The sequence below is a fragment of the Pyrus communis genome, chromosome 12 (assembly GCF_041283825.1).
Source record: "Pyrus communis isolate YQ-2024b chromosome 12, ASM4128382v1, whole genome shotgun sequence".
Classification (NCBI taxonomy): domain Eukaryota; kingdom Viridiplantae; phylum Streptophyta; class Magnoliopsida; order Rosales; family Rosaceae; genus Pyrus; species Pyrus communis.
In genome coordinates this window covers 17,596,229-17,620,246 of record NC_142576.1, presented here as the reverse complement: position 1 = coordinate 17,620,246, position 24,018 = coordinate 17,596,229, and the positions used below count along the sequence as shown (strand labels likewise).

At 37.5% G+C, this 24,018-nt stretch overlaps 2 protein-coding genes across 5 annotated transcripts; one reads left to right on the top strand and one right to left on the bottom strand.

Annotated features, from left to right (window-relative positions):
• The first annotated feature begins 390 nt into the window (after positions 1 to 390).
• LOC137746017 (BTB/POZ domain and ankyrin repeat-containing protein NBCL) lies at positions 391 to 3,315 on the top strand. The gene is made up of 2 exons (XM_068486064.2): positions 391 to 1,216; positions 2,264 to 3,315. Exons 1-2 carry the CDS (start codon positions 719 to 721, stop codon positions 3,236 to 3,238), a joined length of 1,473 nt encoding a protein of 490 aa, XP_068342165.1. The 5' UTR covers positions 391 to 718; the 3' UTR covers positions 3,239 to 3,315.
• Positions 3,316 to 13,646: 10,331 nt separating this feature from the next.
• Positions 13,647 to 21,818, bottom strand: LOC137745111 (L-galactono-1,4-lactone dehydrogenase, mitochondrial). Of its 4 annotated transcripts, none has more exons than XM_088681449.1 (7): positions 21,092 to 21,806; positions 20,574 to 20,824; positions 19,915 to 20,100; positions 17,240 to 17,642; positions 15,896 to 16,036; positions 15,408 to 15,582; positions 13,647 to 14,696 (listed from the first exon to the last, which is right to left on the bottom strand). In XM_088681449.1, the coding sequence occupies exons 1-6, from the start codon at positions 21,758 to 21,760 to the stop codon at positions 15,424 to 15,426; spliced, it is 1,809 nt and encodes a 602-aa protein (XP_088537575.1). In that variant the 5' UTR covers positions 21,761 to 21,806; the 3' UTR covers positions 13,647 to 14,696; positions 15,408 to 15,423. The 4 variants fall into 4 exon arrangements, with proteins under 4 accessions (XP_088537575.1, XP_068341094.2, XP_088537574.1 ...); XM_068484993.2 differs by lacking the exon at positions 13,647 to 14,696 and adding an exon at positions 14,905 to 15,289 and having other exon boundaries at positions 21,092 to 21,818; XM_088681448.1 differs by lacking the exon at positions 13,647 to 14,696 and adding an exon at positions 14,905 to 15,196.
• Positions 21,819 to 24,018: the final 2,200 nt, after the last annotated feature.

Genomic DNA, 24,018 nt, shown 5'->3' with positions numbered 1-24,018 from the left:
TTCGAAAGACACTTCTAAGGATATTTTAACTATGTATCATCTCCTTGTTTCTCCCCTTGAATATTCTCTAAAACTACGCCATGTTTGGAAATTGGAGCTGGAGAATATGTTTTCATGAGTTTATGTTGGGAATACACATAAGTAAAAAATAAATTAAAATATGGGGTGTATACTGTATATGGAATATATTAGGTGTATGTTGAGAGTGTAAGTGTGAGAGTATTATAAGAAAGTATGTAGAGTTTATTAGGTTAAATTTTAATTGAGAATTGCAAAAGTGAAAAGTATTAAGTATGTGAAATGTATTTCACAATGCATGTTAATAAAACAACTTTTTTAACTAATCAACAATTTATTCTATTAAAGATTTCTTTGTAAAATACCCCAGCCGCCCAGAACAGCCACCCAATTTGCTCGCTCTCTCTCTCTCTCTCCCTCTCTCTCTCCCTCTCTTACAAAATATCTACCAACACACAAACACAGTATTACTCCTTTGCGACAAAAGAATCTGTCAAAAAACAATAACAGTAGAGAGAGAGAGGTCATCTTCTTCTTCATCCTTCAACAGCAAGACCAATCGATCCTGAAAGTAAAAGAAAATTACAGACAAAAATGAACCCATTACTGTAATAGCCCCTCTGTTCAACAATCCCTACCTTTCTCTCTCAACCCTAAAACAGTTTTCGAATAATTACCACCATCCAAAAAGCATCAAATCATGAGCAGCCTTGACGAGTCTCTAAGATCTCTGTCCCTAGACTACTTGAATCTGCTCATCAATGGCCAAGCCTTCAGTGACGTCACCTTCAGCGTCGAGGGCCGTCTCGTCCACGCCCACAGGTGCATCCTGGCAGCCCGGAGCCTCTTTTTCCGGAAATTCTTTTGTGGGCCGGAGCCACCGTCGGGTCTGGATCCCTCGGGGTCCAGGATGAGCCCTCGTCGCACGTCATCATCGTGTTACCGGGGGTCAGGTAGTTCAACACAGCAGCAGCAGGTGATACCGGTGAACTCGGTGGGGTACGAGGTGTTCTTGTTGCTGTTGCAGTTCTTGTACAGTGGACAAGTCTCGATAGTGCCTCAGAAACATGAGCCGAGGCCTAATTGTGGAGAGAGAGGGTGTTGGCACACGCATTGCACTTCTGCCGTTGATCTTGCCCTTGACACTCTTGCTGCCGCTAGATCCTTTGGTGTTGAACAACTTGCATTGCTCACTCAGGTACTTGTCTCTCTAACTACTCTCTCTCTCTCTCTCTCTCTCTCCCTCTTTCTCCCTCTTTCTCTTTTTATCTCTCGGTTCGTGTGTGTGTGCAGTCTTATGTTCGGTGGGTTTTGGGAATTTCTACAATTCTTGGGTTTTGATTTTGTATTTGTGAAGTAAATGATTTTCCTTCTTTTTCTATTTTTTTTTTTTTTCATTTTCTTTGGGGTACTGGGTTTTTTTTATTTCTTTCACTTCATTTGTTCTTGTCCAGTCATAATTGAAGTTGGGATCTTCTCCTGTCCAATCTCAAATCTTTTATTTCTTCTCAATTTGTGTTTTTATTTCCTCCATTTAAAGTAGCAAAGGTTTAATTAATATAGTTATTCTTTTCAAGTATTTGATCCAACCATACTACTTTTTCTTCAATATAGTAGTGTGTTTATAATCCATATGTATATCTCTTCTTCCTCATTCCCTCTTCCTCTTCTTCTTCCTAATAAAGCAAATGTTATGTTGAAGTTGAAGATACATACATACATACATATATATATATATATTAACAACAACAAAATATCCTCCTTTCTCAAAGAGAAATGATAGGATTTTATTCATGATTAAGGAGAATTATTACAATCTTCAATAAAAACATTTCGAATAATATCAGGAGGTTTCTCGAAACAAAAAGATTCCAAGTCAAACAGATGGTTTTTCTTTCTTCTTCTTGATTTCATGTACCATTTCAATTTTCTTGAATTGTTTTTCTTTTCCTTTCTTTTAAATGCACATCATGACTTTCTAAATTTAGATCTTCATATCCAGTCGTTTTTCCACAGTAAACGCTACAAATCTATCCCAGACATTCACTTTCCTCATTTGGTTTAACTGGAAAAACGATTACAAAATTTAAGAAAAGGACTAAAACATCCCATCACTTTATCAAAACAAAACTTGTTAATGTGAAAAAAAAAATCCCAAAAGTGCATATATCTAATATAAATATCTCAACTAGTAGAACCATTAACATCATTATATACAATGTCCTCCTATGTTTTGGTTTTACAGAAGCAATTGGCAAGCATGGTGGAAAAGGCCTCCATTGACGATGTGATGAAAGTCCTGTTAGCTTCAAGAAAACAAGACATGCAGCAGCTTTGGACAATGTGCTCTCATCTTGTTGCCAAATCCGGCCTCCCACCGGAAGTCCTCGCCAAGCACCTGCCCATTGACGTCGTGGCCAAAATCGAAGAGCTTCGCCTCAAATCCTCCATCGCTCGCCGTTCAATGATGCCCCATCACCACCACCACCATCATGACCATGACCTCGGGGCAGCTGCGGATCTCGAGGATCAGAAAATCCGTCGAATGAGGCGGGCATTGGACTCGTCAGATGTCGAACTCGTCAAGCTCATGGTAATGGGGGAAGGCCTCAATCTCGACGAGGCATTGGCATTACACTACGCAGTCGAAAATTGCAGCCGGGAAGTTGTGAAAGCGTTACTAGAACTTGGAGCAGGTGATGTGAACTACCCGGCAGGGCCAGCCGGAAAAACCCCGCTTCACATTGCTTCCGAAATGGTGTCTCCGGACATGGTGGCAGTCCTACTCGACCACCACGCCGACCCAAATGTCCGAACAGTCGATGGGGTTACTTCTCTGGACGTACTCCGAACCCTAACGTCAGAATTTCTATTCAAAGGGGCTGTCCCCGGACTAACCCACATCGAACCTAACAAGCTCAGACTCTGCCTTGAGCTGGTCCAGTCTGCCGCTCTCGTTCTTTCGCGCGAGGAAGGCAACAACAATGCAAACAATCCCAATTCTTCGAATTCCACGGCGATTTATCCGCCGATTAGCAATGTTCACCATAGCAGTGGCAGCAACATTGGGAATCTTAACTTGGATTCTAGATTGGTGTATTTGAATCTTGGAGTAACTCATCAAATGGGGTCTAGAAATATGGAGGGCCACGATCATCATAATAGGGTGCAAAGTGGTTGTGACCCATCAACAATGTACCACCACTCTCACGACTACTAGAACTCCGAGCTATATTATTAGCTAATTGAGACTCGTGATCATCACTTATAATATTTTATTATTTATCTTTTTAATTATATGCATCCCCTCTTGGATAGCGAAGGAGAAAGAGTCGTCAAAATTTATGAAATATGATCTCACTTAGTCTAAGGAGATTAATTAATCAGTAGTGGGTTAATTACATATTTTGATTTCTTCTCTTTGTTTCTTTCTTTTTTCTCTGTTTTGTATGGCTGTTTATCAGTTTTTTTGTAGGGTTTTTGTTGATCTTCATAAGAATTGGACGCATTGGGGTGATTGTTGATGAGACAATTGGAGAATCTGAGATTTTTGCTAATGCAACGCATGAGAAGGAGATTGGAGACGCAGGTCAATCTTTCTTTTCAACCTCTTTGGTTTGGCCTGTCATCTCCTTTGAATTTATTGATATATAATTCATCGCGTATTTATTATGCTCCTTATATTTTCTTGTCCCCCACCCACCTCATATCATCCCTCTATACATATTATATTGGGATTATTATATATTATAAGCTAAAAAATAAATATTTCAATTGCTATTTCATTATAAAATGTTTCGTATCTGATTAAATGATTGAGATATTATTTTTTAACTTAATTACGTTTATAATATGAATTGGGTATCATATGGTAGGGGTATCTATCTTGCAAGATTTTTTGTTCTAAAAAATTATTAATTTATAAGGCTTTGTTTGGACGTGGGTTACTTGACTTTTTTTTGTTTTTGTCAAATGATAAATTTGTTAAATTACATATTAGAATTAGATTATGAAGTTACAGAAATTAAAATTCACGTCGTTGTGTAAAGATAACACTTCTCTTCACTTTCTTAGAGAGCCACTTGACACAGGGAATTATAGGGAAATGAGCTGTCTCATCTCATTCCATTTCAAAGAAAGTATTGTTTGGCTGTGATTTTGGCTAATTAAATTATTTTTAAAAAGGACGTACGAGAACTCATGGTTGTGGACAAGTTGAGTGGTTGTCTTGCATGAATGCAACAATTGAGTGTGACAGCACCCCTACAGACTACTAAAAGACTACTTAATTAGATAAAAAAAAAATTAATATAATATATATATTGGATTTCATCAAAATCTGTCCCGATTGCCTCTTTTGTAAAACCTAAATTTTCTAATCCTCTTTTTTGTCTCCCAATACCTTACTGGTTTTCTTATATATGCAGAATTATTACATAGCTTTCACAAAGGTTACAGATGAAACCCTAGTTTTTTTTTTTTTTTTTTTTTTAATATTTCTAATGTACTACTTGTCCAGACTTAAAGCGTATAAATGGCGGTGGCTGATCTATTTGTAGATGTATACGTAGAACCCTTAATTATTTATCTGCAGTCCCCTCTCCTGCATGCGCAGGATTCTTTGTTTTATTCTTTTTGGATTTATTTTGGGTTAATTTTCTGTATTTCATCAACTTCGAACTAAAAGAAACAAGCGATATAGAAAGAACAAACATTGTTTCCTGCACTCAGTAAAATCTAATTAGATATATGGTAAGTAGAACAAGGAAGACAAAACACATGCATTAATCTAGTTTTAGTTTACGTATTCATCTTTGGGTTGAGGTTGCATGTTGTTCAAGCTCAAGCAGTTTTTGGATCAAAACATTCTTGACGTCCTTTATTTATTGGTTGATAGATATATTTCTTCAAGACTTGGTATCAATCAATTAGGTCTTGTTTGGTATCCTTCTTGGATCAAATTTTTAGTTTTTCTTTAAGCTAATGAGTGTTAAGTAATTTAGTTACATTCAGCATTTTTAAAAACAAAACATTGGATCCGAGAAGGATGCCAAACAAACTACGACCAAATAAGTGCATACATTGATATACTAATTGTCATTTGAGCTGAAGATTTCGGGCATCAAGATGCATATATACATTTTTATGATTATATTTTCCGAGCCTTGAGGCATATGTGAATATATTGTTTGTCTCTCCTTGCTCATTTGTTTGTCAATGAAAATGTTTCTATTTATCTCCTTAAATTGTTGTTATAAGTGTCACCCTTTCTACTCACTCTAACTAGGATTCAAAGCGATAACTAAGAAACTGAGAGGTATTCTATGTAACATAAAACTTTTCTTTTGGTCAAATAACATAATAAAACAGTATTGAAGAATCATTAATTGTTGGCCTCATTTGGTATGTAAGATTGCATTGGAATGGATAACTCCAAATTTCAACGCATTTTTAGGAAAGAAATGAAAAATTAATTATGTCTAATTAGCATTGTTCTAAAAATCCCCCTAGCGCCGCCTAGGCACTAGACGGCTAGCCACTATCCCAATTAATGCATAAGCATTTGAAAATTAAGAAATGACGCCTAGACCTACTGAGGCACCCGTCTAGACTGCCTAGGCACCCGCCTAGCCTGCCCAGACCCACCTATGCACCCACCTACATTACGACTCGCTTAAACAGAAAATAGATAACTTTGATTTTGCATTTTATTTTTTTCAATAAATTGTAAGAGACTTATTCAATACTTAAATGAACACACATTATATGATTATTCTCCACGTTTTCATTATGTTCCAATAGCTCATAATAGATATGTCATTCTATTTTGTAGTTTATGATGAAATCATATATATTTTAGGCATAAACGTATACTTATTTACACAAAATATAATAGATTTAATTAAATCCGCCTAGCTGCCTAAGCGCTAGGCCCCAGCCCGCCGCCCAACTAGCGCCTAGCATCTTTTAAAATTTTGCTAATTAGAGGCTAGAAGATGGATTACTCATGAAGAAAACTTATATGTTCCAATCCTTTGGAAAACTTATATCTCCACCAAATAGAAAAAAATCGCTCACTCCTATCCTAGAGAGATTCTTTTCAATATAATCTGTCGTACCAAACGAACCCGTTGGTTTCTTGTTGAAGTCATAATGTTACTGATTTTTCTGGACGTAGATACGGTGGTCAAAACGGTGTCAATATTGCGAAAACTTTTCAAACATTATATGAAGAAAACTCGCATATATTTTGGTATATTGCTTTGCTTATTTCAATTCTTTAAGATGTGGATCAAAATGAAGTACATTTGTATGATACAGATAAGGCGCATATTAATAGTTGGAAGATTATATTCACATATCCCAAATTACTTCTTTTACACCCTTTTAATTTTTTAATATTTTTCTATCAAGTGTTAGTGGTGTGTAGAAAATATTAAAAAATTAAAAAGATGTGGAATAAGTAATTTGAGGTGTGTGAATATAAATATTTTCCTTGATCTGTCCAAGAAAATGGTACGGATCTCTTAACTGATACTGTATTTCGAAATCGTTGCACCATCGGCAGTTGGCAATCCCCACAACTTGTCGCACTTCTCTGCAACTGATTACCATAATCCATAAGTGATCTGTATTGAAAAGATTTCTCGGGATGATCAGTGTCATTGTAACTTTTTCTTGAGTTTTCATGAAGGAAAAAAGAACCCAGAACATGAAAATGTAATCATCTACCAGTTAATTAACCTAGCTAGCACACGTAACATAGTTACCTAATTAGCAAAGACAAGAGAAGAAAGAAAAAAAACCATGACATTAAATTTAAAATAGTGATATTCACACGTCTATTTTTATTTCTCACACACTTCTCTAAATTTCTAGTCGGATATCAATAGCCAAAATTTAACAAGGATGTGGAAAGTAAAAACGGGTGTGTGAATAGCACTATCCTAAATTTATGGGCTTATTTTTTGCTATGTCTCATGTACATTACACAAAACATCACATTACCCTTCTAGGCTCTATTATGTCTTACTTCACCTCATGTAATTTGTTTTTGTGTCCTACTTTACCACATTTCATTAAATGGGTTGAAGGAGCGTTAGTTTTATTGACATGGCAATGACTTTTTGGTCTTTTCAACTCATTTTCAAATTTCAATTTTGGAACATCTGAAACCACAAAAATCACCGTGGCACGGAAATCAAAACTCCAAAACCCCCTCCAAAAATTACCAAAACTCCCTCCTTAGCAACCCTGGTTAAATTTTCCCAGATTATTGTATTAAAACTCTTAATTTCTTTAGCCTATATAGATATATATTTATTTATTGTTTAAAGACCAAAGAGCTCATCCCTTGAGACAAAATAGAGTGTACGTAGGGAAGTTTTGTGTAGAGTACAAGGAGCATAGTTAAAGCTATGCCTATTTATTAGTGCACGTGTAAAGAGTTTATTTTCCCTTCTTCTTGTCAAATCAAAGAGTCCTTTCATGCAGACTAAAATGAGATAATATAGTTGGAGAATATCAACAAAACTGAATATATAGTTCGAAAATTTCGTCCTACCGGATTGCAGAAGAGTTTTAGCTCACGCATGCCATCCGAGGGTTAGTATATAGTCATGTACTGGTCCTTTAATTATGTAGAGTATAGTGCAATACATATGTGTATTATGCTCATATAATACAATTGGTTTTCCTATAATCGTATGTCAAGTATCTTGACATGCTGCTACTGAAATCCTTTCCTTGTAGCATAAACTAAAAGAAAGGGAGAGAAAGAGAGGGGGCTATGTGCAGCGGCTGACCGCTGCTGCGGTTGCTTGGAAATTAGAACCATCAAAATTTAAATTGAAAATCCCGTATTAATTAAGTGTTGAGCACCCAGCTTAGATTGTCTATGTTTAGCCCAACATTTACTAACCCATTCCCACTGTTCAATCTGCAATGTCAGGACATCTGCTATCCATGTTCCTATAGCTTTTACATTAATCATTTTTTATATGGAGTGACTAAAACATAACTGAGAATATTAGGTAGAGCTCACTTTATCTGTAATCGTAATGAGAAATTTTAATTGAGGAGTTGAAATTGGGGGAAATCACAATTGGATTCTTAATGAAGTTATTTATTAAATTTTTTTGGAATCGGAGTAAGAAAGGTATTGATTTCAAAATTCATGTGAGCCAATCACATTTTTTATTTTCCAATATTTAATAAAAACTAAAGTTTATAGTAATTAGAATTTAATTCTACATTTTCATTCCGATTACGATTAGGTAACAAGGCATAAATACATTTGTTTGTGAAGTAGTTAGACGATCGATATATGAATTGGGTTCGGTGGATTGGGGAGAATAAAAAATAAAAATAAAACAAAAGAATTCCCTTTGTCTTCGGTTTTTTTTTTTTTTTTTTTTTTTTGGAAACTGATTAATATATTAAACTAGGGTCGAGCCATGAAGGGTGGAAAGTCAACGAGGGCAAACAAGCTGAGAAAAACAATACAAAGTGAGAGAGGGAATACAACTGACGTGCCCAAGCCCCTTTCATCAACCCAAACCCACTACAAAAACACTAATTCAGGGGACAAAGTAGGCCGTTCTTGTTCAAGATACCAACAAGCGAAGAAGGGGATCTTTCGACCTAGACGTCGCACATCTCCACGCCCTAATGAGACGCCACATAGTTCATCGTAGAGTTAGCTGATCTTGAGACTTAAGACTAGTCGCAAGCTTGAAAGGAATTCCTCAATGCATAGATACAAGAAATTATGGGAAACACGTCCTAACCGTTATCATTAATCTTTCCCTTGAGGCACAAGATAACCTCCAAGGAATCAAATTCAACGATAATATTTGAGACCCCCGTTGAAAAGCCATAAGGCACCTTTCTAGAACCGCCTACCACACATTGGTTGCCTAAATCTGTCTTCGCCTGATCGCAATAGGCCTATCATCCAAATTCCTCACCACAATACCAGCGAAGCCACCAATTGAACCACCAATGGGGCTCATTTTCCAGCTGGCATCAACATTTAACTTAACCAAGTAAGGAGGATAAGGGGTCCAATATAAGGACGATCGCAGGGTCCTGCTTCCTGTGAAGTGATTGGTGGGTCTCCTGGAACAAGCAGCCATGTAAAAGGAGAAGGCACAATTAATTGCATGGAGTGTTTAGGTAGGAGATGGGAATTTTTTTATTGAACACTGCTTTGTAACAAGATTTCCAGATAGACAAGCAGGTAGAGGCAAGAATTGTCAATGACCTCTTCCTCTCCTCTAAGGAGCCATTATCCTCCATAATGATTTTCTCGAGCCACGTGTGCTTAAACATAATGGACTCGCAATCCACCCATAACTTAGAAGACCACCAAATCAAACCTGGTCCACCCACAGGCAAATAAACAAGACGTGCTCCACCAACTCCTTATGAGAATTACAGATCGGGCATAAGGGGGAAGGGCACATCTCCTGACAAAAGCCTGAGATTCATGGCAATAGCCTCCCGAGGGCCTTCTACATGAAGTTTTTAATTTTTGGAGGGATTTCCAGACTCCAAATACACTTCCAAACCTTTGTCCAGATAGAATCCAAGACGGAGGGGCGATGGATTCGAGCTTTTATACTCTGATCATGCAACCACCTATATCGAGATTTAACAGAGTACCTACCCTGCTATAAGCTGCCTACACTAGTCGATCACACCTTAAAGGATCACCAATGGGGGTATCCATAATAGCACCTTGGTCCTCTATCAACATCATCTCTCTGATAGGATCCAAATTCCAGGAAACATTGTTGTGGTCCAAAATAAAAGACACAATGGCAAAGTCATCTAGTGAGGAGCCCAAAACCGGGATAGGATGCCCTTAGGGGATGGAGGGAACCCATCAGTCCACCTACATCTGAGTTTGAGCCTTATTCATGATTTTCCAATGAGAACCTTGAAACAACATATCCTTACCCACCAGGATCCTTGACCAAGCCCAAAAGGCTATACGCTGCTATGTTTAGCATCACCCAGCTACATCGAAATGAAGTACCAGTCCTTGAACACCCGGGCCCAGAAGGAGTTAGGCTTATGTAGAAGTCTCCAACACTGTTTGGCAAGAAGGGCCAGGTTAAATTCCAATTTCAAAAGCCCAACCAACCATTCTCTTTCACGACCCCCATAACTTCCTAACTTACCCAATGAATCTGACGCTCACCCGATTTTTGGCCCCACTAGAATCTAGCAATTGCCGGATCAATATCCCTGCACAACGTATCCGAAAAAGGAAGACGTTCATAGGATATGCGTGGATGACGTGGGCGACGGATTTGATAAAAACCTCAAATCCTGCTTAAGATAGAGAAACCGATGTTTCCAACCTTGGACCTTAGCCAACACTTCCTTTACATATGTCAAGGTTATCCACTTCGATCTCCCCCAAATGGTAGGAATACCAAGGTAGTTGCCTGGATCCTCCACTGAAGGCATTCCAAGATACTAGGCCAGCTCACTCTTTAATCTCTCTGGTGTGTTATTCCGGAAGAACATCGTAGATTTTTGCAAACTCAACTCTTGCCCAGAAGCTTGACAAAATGAGTCAAGGATTTGAACGAGGTTCTGACAATTTATGGATGGGGCTTTTAAGAAAATAAGGGTGTCGTCCACGAAGAGGAAATGAGAGAAAATCGGACCATTCAAACTAAGTTATATACCTTCAAGGAAGCCAGAATCGCATGCACACTGAATAAACCAAGAGAGAACCTCACTGATAATGAGGAAAAGATAAGGCAAGATTGGGTCCTCCTGCTTCAAGCCCCTTGACTGTGAGAATTTCTTTCATGGTTGTCTGTTGATAAAGACCGAGAAATCAGCAGTGGTTACACAACCCACAACCCGCTTGATCCAGATTGCAACGAACCCCACTTTTACCATAACGCCTCCAGAAAATCTCATTCCACCTGATCATAAGCATTATTCATATCAATTTTCATGGCTAGCTCGAATTTACCCTTTGCTTTTCTCAACTTCAAAAAATGGAACACCTCATGTGTAATGAGGATGTTGTCCTGAATTTGCCTCCCTGCCACAAGCATTTTAGCTAGAAGAGATAATGAAGGGCAGCAGAGTGATATGATTTTTAGTACCTGCAAAAATAGGGTTAAAATCACTGAAAATACTTGCAATAATACAAGGTAATTGTAGTATAATTGCTCATGCAAGGTCGTTGTCCCTAAAGATTGTTTGACTAATTTGTAATTAAATTAACTCTTAATTAATTATTAAAACAAATTTTTATTAAAGATTTGAGATTTTTGAATTTGAAAAGATTAAATTAACAATAAAAGAAATTTGAAAATTTGAAAATAATAACAGCAAAGAAGAAAAACGTTTTTAAATTAAAATCAATTAAGGGAAATACTAGGGTTTAGCCGTCACCGTTAACAATCCTATATAATTTTATCAATTACTTATGAATTTCCACATACATACTTTGAAGGTTAGGTTTTCCTAATGCATATTTTCCTTGTGATGTTCAAACGAAAACGTATATCTAACATGCAATTCATTTGTGATGTTCATATCAAATATAAACATGCAAGACTGATTAAGCTTTGTGAAAACCCTTTGAAAAACCATGCAACCTTTAAGAGCATGATGGTCACCTTAAGTGAACTTACAATTACTAATCACAAGAAGCCCTCCTCAATTTCAGGGTTATGTTCCAACAAAAATTGCATCAAATTACTTGTCTAAATAGCCTAATAGTGATCAATCATTAAAATATATAGATAGTTTAAATCACGGTGATTAATAATTCAAAGCACGCATGCATCCATTCATAAGCAAATTAATAAAATCACATATTCATGCTAAGGCCCATGACCTAACCCTAGCAAAAGAAATTAGTTACGTATACTCATAATAAAAATAAAATAAAATATCATTAACTAGAAAAGGGATGGAAACACATTGTAGATAAAAAGACTAAAATTCTCCAAAGCTTTGCTAAGTTCTATCAATGTCGTGTCCCCCAAGACCCTAATGGCTAAAAAGCCTTATTTATACTACTCCAAATTAAAACCCTCCTAGAAAAGGTTTTCTAAAAACTAGGAAATTAAATAATAAAAGGATAACTAGGAATTACATTCCTATTCTAACTAGGAAATTTGCCCATCAAAGAAATAGCCATGTTTCTAGACCTTTAGGTCTCCAAAATAGGCCCAAAATGACTATAATTAAACATTAGGACCTCCTCTTCAAGTTCCAAGAAGAGCCCAAGTCCAAAATCCATCATCTTTCAGCCCAAAAGTTGCAAATAAACTCTGTAGCCCAATCTGCCAGCACTGCGCATAAATTACTTCACCATGATCAGATGCTTCAAGATAAAATTATGAAATTTTAATGCAACCTTCTTGACAAATTCATGAACCCACTTCAATTGGAATCACTCAAAAATTCCAACATTTGGTTACTTTATGCTCAGAACAAGTTCACATGTCCTACATTAAAAACACCTAGCAAAACATCAAAATCTCACTAAAATAATAATAAATATATACCAAGAATAAGGAATAATATATAGTATAAAATCGACACATCACACAGGCTCAAACAAAAAGTCTTATAGTTGTTAATATAAATTTGAAAGGGTATTTGCAATTTATCTTTACTATTAATTATAATGCCAAGTGTTTCATTTTTGAATCACTGTAACCAAAAATGAAAAAACAAGTTAAATCTTGTATTCTAGTGCAGTGTGAACCAAGGGTTCTCTAATGCAAAAGTTAGATTTAAAAGGTAAATCAAATTAAAGAGCTTAAAGTTTCTTGGTAACTAAACAATTACCTCTTACAGTTGAAGGTCATGTCCTTATATATTGGTTAGATGAGCACAAAAGCAACTCATTAGGGTACACATGGCGCACTGTGATTGGAGGATTTAAGACTTGCTACCTTGCATCATCAAGTCAATTAGTTGTTTGCCTATCATGCCTCACTAGGTCTAAGGAACCACTTTGGGCTGTGCTAAGCCTTTGAGGCCCACTAGCTCGTCTAAGCTTGATGTCATGCTCATTAATGTCACTAGCATTACGGTTTACTGATATTTTCTTTCAGTTGAAAATTTTAAGTGGCACCAAGTGTGATTTAGCCCTACCCCATGTTGTAACACACACAACATTGTCGAAACCGTGTCCTTAACGCGTTTCTTTTTGACAATACTGGAAGCATATATTCTTTGTAAAACTAAGTACAAAAATTATGTAGAACCTTCACTGATTAGATACATTAGTGTAGAAATGTCATGTTTTAATACAATTTTCCACCTTTTTCATGTTTCACACTACTTTTTATTCTCCTCTTCAACAAGTAAAGAATCCAAATCTAAAGCAACCCCCGCATATCTTTTACAGTTTTTCTAATGCAATTTTTTGGGTCACCAATCTGGCTTCCACCGAAAGGTGTAAAAAAAAAATAAAAAATAAAAAATAAAAATTTATATTACACCTCAAAATCAATTAGCAATATTGGGAGTAACTCGATTATTTATAAACACATGCAAGATCTCTTCTTTTTCTAATGTGGGATTCGTACTTTCAAAACGCCCCCTAGCCTAGCATGTGAATAACACAAAAAGAGTGACGTGGAGCACGTGTGGCCATTAGACTTAACACGTTAGACAACCAAACTTTGGAGCACGTGGATAACACAAAGTCCCTCCTTTCTCCTATGTAAGATTCATACTCTCAACGTTTACAAAGAAAGATAGTAGCTAAAGGATATGCTATATAGAGTTGCCTAAGCATGAACGATTGACCCTAGCACTTCTTGAAACCCTTTCTCGAGAATTAGATCCACATGTCAGCTGAGCAGGTTCAAAACCAAAACTATATGAATCACAATATGCTCTTCAAACACATGGACCAACTAAAACCAGTTCACCACCTTTAGAAAAAGCACCTTTAGGCATTACACTACTGGTAGCAGACCCTTTTACCATAATCTCTACTCCAGTATATAAAGGGCCTCTCTATATACCTGCATTTACAGATCAAACACCATTACTTCCACCTACAGATTAATACTAGTCACCAAGACAAGTTAGCCGATAGCGTTGCCTGTTTCTTCTTCAAGATGGCCAAGACAGGGACACAAGAACCCCAACCTCCATCAGGTTCCCCCATAACACATCCTGTCTTTCTCTGTGATAAAATCTCTTTTTCCGTAGGATATGCTATGGCTCACCCTTTACGCTGCTTTGTTTTCTGAAGGATACCCAACCGAAACCGAGAATCCCCCAACTGGGAAGAAGTTTAGACCGTGGACTAAAAAGAAAGGAGACAGAGGCTTCATTGAGGGATGGTAAGTTTACATCTTGTCCATCAATTTCTACTTTCGATCACCTTTGTAGAAAGTTTCATGATCTTAGAGCCTCTTCTGTCACCTACCTCAAAAGCCAACACTCAAACTATATCATACGGTGAACTAGTACAAAAACTTATGGCAATTTCAAGCTAACACTTTGTTTCTTTTATGTTTTCTATTGGTGCAGCCTCTTCGCCTTATGCTGCTGCTGGCTATGTGAGGAATGCTTCTGAAGTCCTTATGGACATGCTTACCATAAGAGCTTACTCGTTTTGCATCTCTTTTTATCTTCGGGTGGTTTACCCAGCTCTTTGCTATTTGTACCTGCACATTCACATCACTCTAATAATATGCCATCATATTTTTGTTCCCTAAGAAATTAGGTTCATCAACTTTTTCTCAAATGTTTGCGGTTAGATAGTGCGAAAAGGACTATCCGTGCATCTATTCTCCTTATTAGTTAGGAGAGGTTTTCAAACATGCACCACATATAAGCAACTTGTTTAAGCTACAACGTAGCAAAATAACAACATTTGAGATAGGCCCTTTTTGAATGATTAAACTTATTCTGCACACCATATTTGTCCACTGTTACTTGGCTAAAAAAATGCAACATACAAATTATAAACACAATCCTGATGGACCAGCCTTCAAGATTGTACGTAAAAACCTAATTCAAAAAATTTGACAGTCTCCAACATTTCAAACAAACATGCAACTGCTATCAAGCAAACTCATACTGTACTGCTTATTAGAAGAGTGCAGAAACCTAATTTGACCTTTTCAGGCAAGCTCCAGAAACAATACTTCTCTCCAATGGCCATCTAGACCCGAAAACAAAGGCTGTGTCAAAAAGGCTTCAGCTTTGTACCATAATCTATAATCTTAATAATACACCACACCATATCTCAAGATTCCTGTTACATTTACAGTCATATTCTTGAGGCTATAGATGCTCAAGGCAGGTTTGGCAAAAAGTTCGGAGATAAAATGCATTCAAATTTTAGTAGAAGAAAGCACTAATGAATAACTAACCAATGAAGGATGGCTGTCAGATGGTATCTGATAACGGGAAAAGCTTTTCCAGCTTGTTATTTGAAAGGATCCTGTTAGGGTCCAACTCCCTTCGAGCTTTGTTGTATGCATCAACTGGAAATCGCTTTCTTAGTCTGTCCTGGAGAGCGGCAAGTTCATCCTTGTCCTTCGGAACCTGCACATGACAAACGTGTAAATGCTTGATAAATATAACATCTTGTATTGAGCCAATTTACAGAGATAAATGGGTGAATTCCTTAGAGGAGGTTGATAGTCAACACAATTTTAACCCACATATGCTACTCTAGTTGTTCCCATAGAAAGATTGATTGTTCAGGGTGCATTTGAATGACCCTTTTCAAACGTATTGACTTTGTGGGTAAAGAAAAGCAGAAACTAAAAAAAGTATTTGGCACTTGGTAATATCACGGTGGCAACATCTTTTATAAAGAGATTAAGAAGATAATAACGTAAGATGAATTTAGTACCTCAATCTTAGCCCAGTGTTCATAAGCGGAATACTTATCCCACAATTGTGTCTGGGTCAGTCGCCTGTAGTGAAAAAACTCTTCTGTAATTTCCTTCCTTTGGCGGGGATCTGTTGTAGGAAGGTACATGATTATACCAACCTGTTGCAAAATTAAAAACAGCTTTGACATATGAGCATTGCAGTCGGTAAAAGCATTTTGATAAGCGAGGTAAATAATTATCCGAACATGTATACCATTAAGCCCACAACATAACTCTATCCAAGGGCTGCATCTAAAGCAGATTAGAAAGTGCTGAAAGAAGGAAGCCATACGCAACAGAATGTGATTGAAACTTGATGCGGGTTTCAATTTTGGTCAAGTTACCTCAATACTGAATCATGGTCCTCAAAAGTTTTACAAATTATTTGTCGCCCATACCAGATTGAGATCTAAAATATGAACATCAAATCATTATAATTTATACCAGTACTTGACAAAAAAAAAAAAAAAAAAAAAAATTCATTAAGCAGTACTAAATATCTAAGCAAAAGTGTCAGAACCTCAGTGTAACAGGGAGTGATGACTTATATCTTGGTACGCATGTTGAGTCATGTTCTTGTTTGATGTTTTAATATTTAACTACAATTTTCTTGATTGGGGAGGGGTGGAGGAGTGTTGTATTCAGTGTATTCTGCATTTCTCTTTGAGGTTATCGAATTAGTTAAGCATCGTGTTCACCTTACTTGTATTTTCTTTTAGTTTTATATTTACTGATAAACTTTGGTTTCTTATACAAACTCGACATACAAGTCAAGTAGGTTGAATTCATGTAAACATGTTATGGTGACCTATATAGTGGGTTGCATCATGTCATGTCATCAATGAGATGATGATATCGGCTGATTATACGGGTAAATGGGTTCTGGTTAAAATCCCTTTATTAACAGCTCACACAAGTCGTGTTGTGTTACCTATTCAATAAACATGTCAAGTTCCTCTTAGGACCATGACACAAACACCAGTAATCAGCACGAACATCGTCACTAACTCTCAGTTAAACCTAAAGGGGATATCCTAATGCTAAACCCCGCAAGATTTTTCCCACCAATTAATATATCAAGCTTTGCTTAATCATGTAAAAAAATAAAAAAAATCCAAAGCCTCAGGTATCACTTAAAAAATTCTTGTATGCAGGCTCGACAACTGATTCATCTTTTAATACTACTTTCTTACAGCTTTCCGATTCAAAGATGGATAAGAATTAACTCAAGAGATACAACAACAACAACAACAAAGCCTTTTCCCACTAAGTGGAAGAATTAACTCAAGAGATATATGGGAAAAATTGGTTCATGAAATTACCCATGAAAATATATCATCCTCTCTTGAGCTTGAAGCTGCACTCATGGGGCTCTTAGTGCAGGCGGTCCAGCGCTGCTCTATTGGAGCAGGTGCAGGTATCTCATTCTTCTCGATGAGCTGCTTTACACCTTCTATGTATTCAAGGTCTTTCATGCTTGGTTTGGCAAGGGTTCCTGCTGGAAAACAAGTCTCTGAGACCCACTGTTGACCACCACAATCAAAGCCCAAAATTTCATCACTCCATCCCACTCTGTATCCCTCCGACTTCTTCCAGAACTCAGCCTCAGCTTGGTTAACCTTTGCAACGTGATCTTTGTCAAGAGGATCTAGGGCAAGTAGTTTATCTCTTAACTCAGTAAATGAGAGCTCATTCATGTCTACTTCACTCTTATCTGGAACTACCCTGCAAGTAACGTGTAAATAGTTAACTGCAATGCACAGATGAATCAACATAACAGCACAGAGGGGCTTTTTTATATGAAACAATGAACCATAAACCCTAAAATCTGATAATGAAATAATGAAACTGTCAATAAAATTCTATATTGTTTCCCTGATAGGAAACAAAATGAGCCATCAATCAAATTCTCAAAGAAGTGCTTTTACTAGAAAACCCAAAGAATTCAAGAACCAAGACCTTTTATCTTTTCCAAGGTAAGAAAACAAGATTAAGGATTGAATCAAAGGGAATCCACCATCAAATTTTAATGAAAGATGCGGTCATGATATTCTCAAGAAAAAGCCTCCCAAGGACACTTAGACCATCTCCAACCGAAGGAGGGTCTGGCCCTCCAAGAAATTAATATTTTAATGAACAGTGCAGGGCCATTTTCTTACCATCTCCAACCGAGGGCCAAAGGGCCATAGGGCTCGTTTTAGCCCTGTCACAAAAACCTGTCTCCAACCAAGGGCCAAAGGGCCATAGGGCCAAACATAATTTATTATTTAAATTTAAAAACTATAACAACTTAAATTTAAAAACTACAACTTATATTTAAAAACTACAACAACTTAATGTTATTTAATGTTGTTTCATGTTACTTAATTTAATTTAATGTTGTTTAATGGCTTAGGAAGGAAAAAAAAAATAGAATTTTTTAAAAAAATTTGTAAAAAAAAAAATTAAAAAGTAACGGCTAGCTGACATCAGCTAGCTAGACGTTGCAATTTGAATTCTAGTCTGGCCCGGGTTTGGCTAGCTGGCTGCTTTGGGCCGGCCGGTTGGCCCTTTGGCCCTTTCTTGTCCAGTGGGGCCCATAAGCCCTTTGGCCTGGCCCTCGGTTGGAGACAGTTTTCGAGCTATTTTCGGCCCTCTGTACCCTTCGGTTGGAGATGGTCTTAGAAGTCACCACATCAGACCCTGAATAAGTCTAATTGTTTTCATGCAATTCATATAACCTTTTTGTCTGATTTTGCCACAAAGAGTTCTGCTATGAAAGAAATCCCAAAAACCAACTGACCAGAAAGAAATATTCCTCACATCAAATATTCTCCAAGGTCAAACCCGTTGTGATTGAGGTTGAGAAACGAAGTTCCAACTAACCAAGCAAGCCTACTACTCTTCCCAATAAAATCTCTCATAACTAATCCACCACTTTCCTTGGGACTCAAAACAAAGACAAATAATAAATGGAAATTCTTTCCAGAAATGATTCTACTAAATTAGCCTCCTCCTTTCTTATGGAAAGAAAGTAAAATAAAACAAAATCATTCTTCCAACCATCCAATCTCCTATCATCCTCTCAATCTTTGAAAACTTAAAACTATCACTTCTAAGGTTTCCTCACAAAAATGATCCCCAAGTAAATTGGTGTAGGTTTTGGAAAAAGTATAGTTGAGTTCTTTTATCTAAATATAGGAGGGAGGGTTCATTTATATGTCTATGTAAGGTGAAGGGGGTTTCATTAATTATGTAATACCCAATTGAGGGTCAGTTTCGAATTAGAATGACAAGTAGAATGCTAGTGTTGACCTAGTAGACAAGGATTGTTAGAAGTTTTTCATTAGCCAACTGGAGGGTCAGTTGTGGTTTAGAATGATACAGTTGCCTACTATAATATGCGTGCATCCTGTAAACAGACGCTCTCATTGAATCAAATACTTGAGCTCTGATATTCATAGTTCTTCATTTTACTAATGAACCTTAAGTTAAAGGTTCCCACCAACCAGCATACAATGTTCCATTAGATGGGATTTCATGACCTCGGTATATCTTGGTTAAACAAATCCCAACCAAGTTTAACCATGCTTACTGGGGTACAAGTTTATGTGTCTATATTAGTTACTATGAGAATGTTCTTACTAGTTTATAAGCAGACTCTCAAAACCCAGTAATAAGAAAACAGAATTGCAAAGTCAATGAAATTGAAACAGAGAAAGAAAGCAAAAGTGAGCAGTCATTTAAGAACATGATGAAAAAAAATTTGTTCCCTATTATGCTATATAGCTCTAGTAGTACTTTGATGTCTTTATTTGATCGCACTTGCAACGTATTCCAAGCCAATAGAATATGAGGATTAAGGAAAGATAAAATTGATAAAAGGAAGGATAGACATTTGGCATGTATGCTTATAAGGGGCTGAACAGAACTAGTATCATCACTTTATTGTCCTTCAGCTCCACAAGAGAATATATTTCTAGATTAGATGATCGATCAAGAACAGAGAACAATTTACCTGTACTTCTGGAGGCATTCCCTGTAGAGATCTCGAACGTGCTGTATGGCTTCAGCACTGCTATATTTGGGTGTGAACTTCGGGGGACCCTTCCATTTTGATACAGGGTTACATTTCACAACCATAACAGTGTCGGTATATGGAATGTAAAGGTACTTCACATGTTTATTCTCGGATAGCAATTTCCTGGGGATGGAAAGAAAAAGATTCCGTAAACAAACAGATCCTATACCAATCAAGAGAGAGGGAGAGTATTGCAGCTAAGCCTCACTTATCAATGACTTCTGAGATTTAAGAGCCACAAGCAATTTTGGTGTGTGCAGTGATCAACAGTTTCTAGTTTTCACCACATCGTATTGCTCGAGTTTAAAAGATGAAATCCAGTCAAGGTATCACATTACCAACCAATACAATCAAACAACTTTGAGAAAACAATTCAATTATCTTCCAGCACTTAATCCCAATTGTTTTCGCCATCCATAAAAAATGTGTAAACCCCTATTATCAAATTTTATTAGGTTGTTGGCTCACTCAATACTTTTCAGCTTCCCATCAACTAGTTGCAATTTGTAAGTGTTACTCAGGAGATATTTATGTACTTATTTTTCTGAGTGGAATACAAATTGATAATTCTACCAATGAAAGCAATAAAGAGTTACTTATGATTTTTCTTGATCTCTGCCATGGTTGAAACAGTAGTGTGCTCCACAAGCTCCTGTCTATCAACACATTGGATGGTGACTTCAGCAACCACTCCAAGGCCACCAAGGCCACAGCGGGCTAAATAAAACAGCTCTGGATCTTTCTCTTTAGAAACTTCTATTGTTCCCTTAGCAGGTGTGACCAGTTTCATGCTGATCACCTGCTCATCCATCGGAGGCAATCTTGCACCCGTGCCATGTGCACCAACCTACAAACATATGAGCAACATCGACTCATAACTATTTAGAAAGATTCAAAATCCCCTAATACCTCTCTGTATCTTAACTAGATAACTGATCCTCTCTTTTATAAATCATCAAAATACAAAGCTGAAACAGACCTAAGTTCATATCCATCTAACTTTACTGATTAATGTAGGAGCAAACTACAGATAAAACCGCTATCGTTTCGACTCAAAAAATAAAAAATAAAAAGTAAGTTTACAGATAAATCCCAATATGAAAGCAAAACCCACCTGCAAAATGCCACCAAGCTGCTGCTCCCTAATGGAGGCAAAGTTTTGCAGAGTAATCCCATGTTCCTTAATCCCATCCACCAACTGCTGCACTCTTATCCCAGCCTGCACTCTCACCCTCTTCTTCTCCTTATCCACCTCCAAAACCTTATCCATCAGCGCCAGATTGACCATACCAGCCCTGGACAATCCAATCCCATTCGGCGACAATCCCGACCCAACAGGCCGAATCCGGGATTTCTTCTCGTGGGCATCCTTAACAACCTTTTCCAGCTCCTCAAGCGTTTCGGGCTGGTGGAAAACCCGGGTCTGGACCTCGTGGGTCCCGCTCCAGTTGGAGACGGTGTGGAGATCCTCCGGCAGCGGAGCATACCGGAAAATCCGGGCTTTTTTGTGCTTGGCGTTTTCGGGAAAAGGGAAGGAGTAGTAGGTGGCGGCGGCGCTGAACAGGACGAGGGCGGTGTAGCCCAAGTACTTGCGGAGCTCGGAGGCTGAGGAAGATGGTGCCGGCGGTGCCGGCGATGACGGCGATGAGAGAGTGGATAATGCGCGTGTGGAGCTTACTTGGGTCAGTGGGTTTTGCGGGACGGTGGTGGAAGCGAATGCTCTCAGATGGTTGTGGTCGTGGAGAGACTGGACAGAGCGTCTGAGACTGAGAGCTCTCAGCATTTTTTTTCGTTTCGTTTTTTGCTTCTTCTGTGTTTCTTTCTTTATTTTCGTTTTTTCAAACAATATTTATATTTCTTTTTTGGGGTACGTCATTGTAGCAATAGGATATCAATTTTTAACTCAATGAGAGTAATAGTTTTTTAATTAAAATTTTATAACTTTAATCTCTTAACTTATCAAAATATGCAGTTATGGTCATTTTTGTCAATTCCATTATAATTCCGTCAAAATGAATCATGTTAGAATGACCATTACAACAATTTGATTAAAATTAAAAGATCATTGCTATAATTCAGTTAAAGTTGAGGAATCATTGCTCCAAATAAGTTGACATTGAGGGACCATTTCATCAATTAGGTTAAAGTTGAGGGACAATTGTTACAATTTTTTTTATTTGGTTTTCCATACTTGCCCCTTGATTTAGCCTCATGCGTGACACGTGACTTATTTTGACGAAAGTTCTAACAGAGTTGAGGAAAATGACTATATATGCACATTTTATGAGTTAAAGAACCAATGATCATGAATTTTTAGTAAATAAACCATTACTCAAATTAAGTTAAAATTAAGAGATTATTGCTACATTATCTTCCTCCGAGTGAATGGGGTAGGTCAATAAGATATGGGTTTTTCTTTTGGATTTGGATCTTTTATTAGACCAAAATTTCTAGTTATGCACCCACGTCCATAACTTTTAATTCTTGCCCATCTCATTTTCATTTATTTCAATTCGAATTCAATGTAATCGATAAAATATGAATCGAGATATTTAATTTGATAGTTCATAATTTAGATTTAGATTAAAGTCGATTTAATCTTGTTTAATATAAAATATTGTCATAGGCTTCATTTTATATTACTTTATAATATTATATTCATGGTCGGGGTGACGGTGATAGTGGTGGGAGGTAATGGTTGTGACAATAATGGTTAAGGTGGCAACAATGGTTGAGTGTCAGTTCTAATGATCACCATAATAAGGTGTTAGTGGCATACTTGATTCCCCCTCCCCCCCCCCCACAACAAAAAGTTCTGACAAAATACAATAAGCTTAAGACATACTCCAACCCTTAGAGTAAAACTTAAAGTTTAGGTTCTAAACTTACCCCAACCTACTCCAACCCTTGTGGATTTGGATCCTCGCCAGATCCCCTCTCTGGAGATTCTAAGAATCAACGAACACGAACCGTTGATAAAAAATTGTACAGTCCCAATTAAATGCTTTTTATATTTTTAAAAGTGAAGTATCATCGTTTTGCGTGAAAAATATAAAAAAGAAAAAAATTATGGCCTCACGATTTTTTATCAACGGTCCATGTTTGTTGATCCTTATGATCCCCAAGCAGAGGATCCGGCTAGGATTCAAATCCATTTTTTGTGGCCCGTGGGACCCACACTCAAACTCCCATCTCCTCTTTTGCCGCGTCTCTTTACCCCCATCTCTCAGGACCCTCTTTTTCTCTCACTCTAACTCTCTCTCGTCCTTCTCTACAACAACACCGACACCACCACCTTGCCTCACCAACTCTGGCAAGCTGTACTACCCCAACCAAGGCCAGCACCATCATCGTCATTTTCTTCCCCGTGTCGAACCAAGCCAATCCCAACATGGGAGAGGCCATTATTCACTTTTCTTCCGACGACTCGCGGTGAATTCTCGACGACTTCGGCGAAGGTAAGCCACGAGACTTCCTTAGTTTTCCTTCCTTGTGGTCTAGAGTAAATTTCAAATGATAGATACTTGTTTTGGTGAAGGATTAATATGAAATTAACTCTGGGAAACTATTTTCCCAGATTCGGGTGAGAGTCAGCAGGGTTGCAGGCCATTTTTCAGCAGTTTCCGGCCACAACTCGACCCCATATTGGTATATTCCTAATTTACATTTCCATAGCTTCAAATCCATATATAGTATGTAGAAAATGGTTAAGATTTGAACCCAAATTGGAGCTCGGGAAATATCCCGGCCAAAATCCCCAGAAACCGACAACTGGCCCCGCGACTGGGACGGGGTCAACCCGACCCGATAACCAAAATTTGGATCCAAACCTGGATCCGCAAACCAACTCGGACCCAGATCCAACCTGAGTTTACCAAATCCGACCCGGGTTCATTCAAAATTTGTAGGGAATATCGTACTTGATATCAAGAAAAGGAACACTATCTAAAAGAACCTACCGAACACATTGGTATAAATAAAACAAAACAAAACAAGGATAAGCTATCTAGGAGAGAGAATGGAAAAAAACGAAACAAGGCC